Source organism: Danio aesculapii, chromosome 13 (assembly GCF_903798145.1).
Source record: "Danio aesculapii chromosome 13, fDanAes4.1, whole genome shotgun sequence".
NCBI lineage: Eukaryota > Metazoa > Chordata > Actinopteri > Cypriniformes > Danionidae > Danio > Danio aesculapii.
In genome coordinates, this window is record NC_079447.1 from 6624630 (window position 1) to 6632727 (window position 8098).

General features: G+C 34.7%; 1 protein-coding gene across 5 annotated transcripts in view; it reads left to right on the forward strand.

The window, feature by feature from the left end:
- fgfr2 (fibroblast growth factor receptor 2) overlaps positions 1-8098 on the forward strand; it is a 156691-nt gene that overhangs the window by 107885 nt on the left and 40708 nt on the right. For all 5 annotated transcript variants that reach the window (XM_056470771.1, XM_056470769.1, XM_056470770.1 and 2 more), the window contains one exon: positions 7896-8006. In XM_056470771.1, coding sequence (XP_056326746.1) covers positions 7896-8006 — 111 coding nt within the window. The remainder of the gene's footprint in view (positions 1-7895; positions 8007-8098) is intronic.

The following is an 8098-nucleotide window of genomic DNA, read 5'->3' on the forward strand; positions in this document are numbered from 1 at the left end:
CTGCCTCACACTGAAGAAAGAAAGAAAAAGAGAAAAGAGGAGTGTGGGGGAGGGAGAAAGAGAGAGAGAGAGACTCTTGAAAGAAATCTTAAAGGATGAATGGGGCAGGGCTGTGCTGGAGAAAACACTTGAAACAAGAGCGCGTTCACCGCTTACACCTGCCTTAATCACCGGCCAAAAAACAACATTCGCTAACTAGTAAAAAAAATAAACAAGAAAAATAACCGTTCTGAAATTGTTTAATTATGCTATTGAATCTGTTTTTGATTGTCAAAAAATCTAAAAAAGCTGATTGTCTGTAGTTTGGGGGGAAAACATTTGTCTTTAAACATTAGCTACTTCCACCTATTTTTATATGCATTATACGTTGTTTCGCCCCGTGTGGCTCGGAGGATGAAAAAGGGCTTAACATAATTATGACAACCCAATATTTTAAGAATCCCCCTGAGATGTTAGCTGCTAACACAGACAACGACGTGGCAAAAAAAGTGGTTCGCTTTATTTCATTAAAGAAAAAGAATATTTAAATCACCCAAAATATTTACAAATGTGTACAATAAATACAATTTGAAGTAAACAAATTAATTGAAACAAACCTGATAGATGGAAGGAAAATACGAGGTGCCAAATCAAAGAAAATAACTAATTAAACACCCGCTAACTAATCCCCCCCCCCCCCCCCCCCAACTTCTAAATATAGAGAAATATGTAAATAGGAAAAAAAAAAACATCTTCGGCGTTACACACCCCTTACTCAACTGTACTCATTGAAACAAACAGAGTAGCACCCGCTTCTGACCTAGTGGATTAACAGAGAATCAACTACGTGTGTGTACAAATGTAAGTCACGTGACGTACTTCACTTTCACTTCCCTTTTAGCACATTTAAGCAAGTTTAGTATTGGACGTTCTGAACAGATGTACAACTCATAAAAACTCTTTAAAGCGAACCAGACAGGCACAAATGTCACACAGAAAAACACAGCAGCAGCAAGGATCCCCCTCTAATCTCGTCCAAGTTGTCACTGGAGTTCTTAAATAACCCCCATCCTCTTCTGATTGGTCCACTCGTGAGAATTCCAACAGCCAATCGGAACGCCTAGATTTCAAAGGAACAGTAGACAGGAAATAAAAACAGAAAGAGGGAGGAGGGAACAGCAGAGCAACACCTCCAGGCATGTAACATGCGTATGAAAAACATATGTGTGTAACTGAGTAGGAAAACTTTTTATTCGATAAGTATATGCGCATAAACTATGATGGAAACTCTTTTACCGAACAAATTCCTGTATGCGCATTAAAAAGGTCATGTGATTTTGTTATAAGAGATCATGTGATGATACAAATGTGTGTGATTGAGCAAACCAGCAGGCTGAGCACATTGGAAAACATCTGAAATGTTGTTTTGGTCATTGTAAAATGCCGTAACCATTTCAGTATTAGTGTTATTATGACCTCCAGAACTGTCAAGATCATCTGTGCTCCGTGTCTCACGCCTTCAAACGCCATCACGCGTTCATTGTGTGTCGTCATTTGTCTTCTGAGGCGCAAGTCATTTATTAAATAAAGAAAAGATACAAGCAGCTTCTCATACTGCAGCAAATTCCATTTTTTACTGTTGATATTTGGCGGCAATTAATCAGGAGGTGATGATTTTGTTCTTTTTGACTCATTGGATGGAAACGCTGCTTTATTCACACATCTTTTTATGCGTTTAGCGCATACATTTAATTTGCATTTTTGGATGGAAACATAGCTAATGTTACAATTATTTATTAGGGTTTTTACCGCTTGGACTAAACATATTGGTCACTTTATTTTGATGGTCTGTTTGTTGAATTTAAGTTACATTGCATCTACATGCTAACTAATTCTCATTAGATTATCAGTAGACTGTTAGGTTGAGGTTAGGGTTAGTGTAAGTTGGCATGCACTTGCGAAGTTTCTTATAGTCGGTTAAATGTCTGTTGAAGGAGCAGTATCAACAGATATTAAGCAGACAGTCTACTAATACTCAAACGGGCCATCAAAATAAAGTGTTACCAACATTTTAGTATTTTCTTAAATATCTGCTTTCCTCATTTTATGTTTTATGAATTTAATACTTTTATTTCAGTATATTGCAGTATAAAATAGTATCATTTTCACAATTGAATTCAAAATTATTAGCCTTATTTTCCAAACTAATATTTCCCAAATAATGTTTAACAGAGCAAGGAATTTTTCACAGTATTTCCTATAATATTATTTCTTCTGGAGGAAGTCTTATTTGTTTTATTTTGGCAGTTTTAATATTTTCTTTTGCATATAAGTTTACATCTGCTCTTAGAGTGTTGTTATTAGTATTTGATATTTCTTTTATTACAATAATAAATATAAATAACAACGCAATCCATCAGGTTTTAAAAGACAGCTGAAATAACTTAAAATTGATTAAAAAATAATTAAAGATTCGTTAAAAAATACAAAAGCCATATGAAAATAAGCAAAAAGAGTAAAAAACATTCATAAACATGCAAATAATATATTAAATCAAAAAGAAAAACAAAACAAGGATGTAAACCATTGAAAGCTTTGCAATCCAAAACATTATGGGTTGTTTTAACTCATCGTCGAGTCAAAAATGGGTCAAACATTTTTTTCAAATTAATTTTTTGCCTTTAGTTTGACAGGACAGTAGTTTTGACAGGAAGTGAAGTGGGAGAGAGAGAGAGAGGGGGGTAGGATCGGGAAAGGTCCACAAGCCGGAATTCGAACTGGGGACGCCCAGAGTGCTTCCACACCATATGTCAGCGCACTAACCACTAGGCTATTGCGCAGACGGGTTAATATTTATTTATTTAATTTTTTTTAAATTCTTTGTTTATTGGTTTTAATGAATATACATACATAAACAAAAAAGGACAACGGCAAAGGTATCAGTAGACAAGTATAGCAGCAAAAGTCAGAGAGAAAAAATCAGTAATTAAATAAATCAAATAATAAAATAAATAAATAAACATACAAACACAATACAAAAATCGTAATACACAAATAAAGTTATGTTGTGATTGAGTAATGTCACACATATTATGAAAATGCATCAGAAGTGTTCAGAGAGTCAGAGGTTCATTAGAGGCATCCATATTTTTTGAAAGGCATCCCCTTTGTTTCTTAAGTAGTATGTATATTGTTCCAAGAGCATTGTTTCATTCAAGAGTTGTATGAACAGTTCAAATGTTGGAGGTCTTTGTTGGTTCCAATTGAGCAAAATGCATTTTTTTGCTAGATAGGAGATGATGCCGAGTCTCTTTAAAGAAGTAGGATCAAGTGTCTTGTTCAGTTCTGTACGAAAGAGGTATAGTGTTGGTGTGTAGTCCAATGGAATTTGCAAAGCTTTGGCTGTAAAGTCCTGCGCTGCTGTCCAGAAAGATTCCTAAAAAACATGCATGATTGATCCTGAATAGGTTTTACATCTGTGACACCTGGATGATACATTAGGGTACATTTTGCTTAAACGAAGTGGGGTCAGATACATCCTATGCATAAATTTATAATTTTGTTCAATTATTCTGTTATTGGAAAGGGGAATGAGAGTATTCTGGCATATAGTCTCCCACTGATCGTCATTAAAATTATATTCCAAATCTCTTTGCTGACGGATTAATATTTTAAATATTAATATCAGTTAAATTTAAATAATTTTTTGACCCAGCTTGATAAACTTAATATGGTTTGTCCATATTTGGTCCAACACTGGGTTAAAACAACCCAGCATTTTTTTAAAAATAGTATAATTTTCACAATTGAAGTCAAATTATTAGCCTTATTTTCCAAACTAATATTTCCCAAATAATGTTTAACAGAGCAAGGAATTTTTCCACAGTATTTCCTATAATATTATTTCTTCTGGAGGAAGTCTTATTTGTTTTATTTTGGCAGTTTGGCATTTTTTTTCTTTTTTATTTACTAAATATAATACAGAATATAATACTAAATATATTCATTCATTCATTCATTCATTTTCCTTTGACTTAGTCCCTTTTTTATTAGGGGTCACCACAGCGGAATGAACCACCAACTATTTCAGCATATGTTTTACGCAACAAATGTTCTTCCAGTTGCCACCCAATACTGGGAAACACCCATACACACTCACATTCAGACACACTCTCATATACTGAGGCTAATTTTAGTTTACCCAATTAACGCATGTGTTTGGACTGTGGGAGCAACCGGAGCACCCGGAGGAAATCCATGGCAGCACGGGGAGAACATGCAAACTCCACACAGAAATGCCAACTGATCCACCCGGAACTCGAACCAGTAACCTTCTTGCTGTGAGGCGACAGTGCTAACCACTAATCCACCGTGCCACCATATACTAAATATAATACAATATAAACACAGTAGTATATGAGTTATACTAATATAGCACTGTTAAGTGTTAAAATATGTTGTGTGGGGGCACTGTTAAAAAATGAACACAATGTTAGCTCATGAAAGCATCAAACTTCATAGAAATGAAGAGTGTGTATTGAGGGAGCAGAGCAGTTTTAGATGAAGAAGCTGGAGTCAGATCACACACAGCAGTTCAGGCGTTCAGTGGATTGTGTCAGGTTCGCTCCACTGATCAGCAGGCAGATAATGAAAAGGCGACTGTCTCGAAGGTAATTACTCTAAATGGAAGAAACGCTTTTTAATTGTGAGGCAATGAAAGGAGAGCTGTGCGGCGGCTCTTCAGTGTAACACTAAACCACACAGACAGACAGTAACACTGGACAGTCCTGCCAGTGCACTGCATATACTAGCATATACAGCTGGAGTCAAAAATATTCGCCTTCCTGTTATTTTTTTTTTCTAATATTTCCAGAATGATGTTTAACAGTATTTCCTATAATGTTTTTTCTTCTGGAGGAAGTCTTATTTGTTTGATTTCGGCTAGAATGAAAGCAGTTTTTATTATTTTGCAAATCATTTTAAGGTTAATATTATTATCCCCCTTAAGCTATATTTATTTAGTTTTTTTGATCGTCTACAGCAGTGTTTCCCAACCCTGTTCCTGGAGGCACACCAACAGTACATATTTTGTATGTCTCCCTTATCTGACCCATTCGTGTCAGGTTTTGGGGTCTTTTTTAATGTTCTGCTGAGTTGATTCAGGTGTGTTTGATTAGGGAGAGGTTGGAAATGTGTACTGTTGGTGTGCCTTCAGGAACAGGGTTGGGAAACACTGGTCTACAGAACAAACTACTGTTATACAATGACTTAACTTGCCTAGTTAACCTAATTAACCAAGTTAAGTCTAATCAGTTATTATAAATTAGTTACTAAAGCTATTACAGTATGTTTAGGAATATCTTCTCTCCCTTAAACAGAAATTGGGGAAAAACTATACAGGGGTACATTTCCCAAACAACGACGTAACTCGCGGCGGAACTATCACAGTACGATGCATCGTTTGGGAAAAGAATGATGTAGTGACGAGTGTTTTCCAAAACGCATAGTTTCTCTGTCGCAGATCCATCGCTTGAACCATGTTAGTTATAACATAAAACACCTATAATGACGCTCTAAACAGGGCGGAAGAACTACTTCTTTACCAAATAACCCCATCATTTCTTTGTGCAAATTATATTGTTTTACACAAACACGCATTTAAATTAAAATCCAATATTAGTTTTGGTAAAAGCATGCACTTGTTTTTCATATTAATTGAAATATATGTAAATGCCACATACAGGGCCTGTGTTTCATTTGCAAATATTATTGAGAATATGACATATCCTATTCTAAAACATAAAATCACTTCCAAAAGCTAACACGTGTTCTAATATCATATATAAATCATATAAATAAATAAATAATGAGGCTATTTATTATAAAGTGAAAATTAATATTTATTATATATTAGGAAATGAAACAAATCCTAATTTAATAATAATGTTAATAATACTAATGATGATTATGATGAGGATGATGATGATAATTATTATTTTTATTATTAGCCTATGTATTAGAAATGAAAAAATTATACTTTAATAATAATATTAATAATATTAATGATTATTATTGTTATTATTATTATTATTAAGTAGGATATTGTTTATTTATATTTTATTTTTAGAAAATTCTACTTTTACAATTTGACATTTGTAAACCACAGCAGAAAGTTCTAACCAGCAGACCCATGTCATATACAGTACAGATACTTAATAAATGATCTACTCTAAATTAAAAGCATTAACATATGCTATGTTTTTAGTTTTCACAAGCTTTGGAGACGTAACATAAATTCCACTTTTAAATAATAGGTCATCTATAGCTTTCGCCATGAGGCTGTGTTCAAAATAACATCAATGTTTTCAAAGTGCACTGCGAAGGGAGGACAATTGTAAACATAAAGATCGATAAAACTGAACTGTAAAAATTGTTTGAAAGCAAATTACCCCTAAGAGAGATGAGCTTAATGCTTTTTTACTTTTCATAATTCCAACTTTGAATGTTCTAAATGAATAGGGCATAGGGGGGATAAGTGGGAATAGAACACAGCCAGGAACTATGTTTCTAACTACAGCTCCAGAGGTGTAGTTGCGAGTGCTCAAGTTTGCGAGGCAGTTTGCGAATGTTTGTTGGAGCGACGGATTTGCGAAACGGCAAATCAACGAACTACGTTTGTAACGGAACTTGCGAACTTAGTTGGCTAAGGATGGTTTTGGGAAACGCACCCCAGGAAGGATATTAATTCAATGCTTTACCAGAAACCGATAGTACTATACAACCCAATAATAACCCCAGATAATTCTAACTCACCCAATAGTATCTGACTGCAGATAGCATATGCAAGCTGAGACGTGCAGTGTCAAACACAATGCACTCAATGGGGCTATTGACGTTACTGTGAGGGGTAGGGTTAGAGGTGTGGTAAGGTGTGCACACTAAAAGCATTGCATCCAGCTCAGCTTGCATCTGCAGCCGACTAACTCAGCTATATGGTCAAAAATGCTTGCAAAGAGGTAGCTAATGCATGTTACTATGAGCTTTTAGATGTGCCAATAAATGTATTATAGTATAGTATATCCTATAGTTTCTATAGACCATTTTGAGGGATTTAAACAAAACAAAGTTCCCAACGTATTTCCTGTTTTACATATTTAATTTCTATAGCTTCCGAGAGTCCAAAAAGAGCCACATATCAATGAATAATGTTATGATAGCTGTTTTAACATGAAGTTATGATTGATCTTGTTACAGTTATGAAATAGTTTGATAACAAGCGGGAAATGTTTATGGGCCAATGACATGACCACACTGAAATGGTCTATAATAGTATTGCTATTGGGTGATTTGTTTATATTACTATAGTTATAGTGTTACCATAGCAGCTACTGTATAGAATTATCGCAACAGATTAATTCAATTACTGTACTATTGTTTGGTTAAAAAACAATACAGTATTTACCATAATTTACTATAGTAATTTTTATCCGCATGAGCATAGTTTAAGCAAAGTAATACTGGTAAAGTATTAGAAAATAATGCATACCCCAAGCTTTTTATTTCTAACAGTTCAACTCTTCCTTACATAATGTAGTACATCTACAGTGTAAACCCAGAACAATGAGAATAGTTGTATCTCATGATGCAATATGCATGGAGCTTTCGTTTCAAGTGATATTACAAGCTGATGAAAATGTCAAATAAACATTTTTATTTACCAGTTTGAGACACCATTCCTTTGTGAAAGATTTGTTATTTCCTTGTCTCATAGTAGTTAAAAATTTTAGGACGAAGCTTGCAGCCAAGCGTGCAGTTCACTAGTACTACTTCACAATGTCGTATGATATCAGCTGAGCAGGAAATAGGAAGATTTTTCTCTATTAGTTTTAATTGTTTGATTTGTCTAATTTTTCTAGGTGATGCGACTGAAAAGGATCTTTCTGACCTGGTGTCAGAGATGGAGATGATGAAGATGATTGGCCGGCACAAGAACATCATCAATCTGTTGGGAGCGTGCACACAGGATGGTGAGGGCTTTGTTTTAACCATATGAAGCCTACTGTATCAGGTCTCTAAATTATCAGTATGATCAAAACATTGCTGAAAAACCTGTTGCACA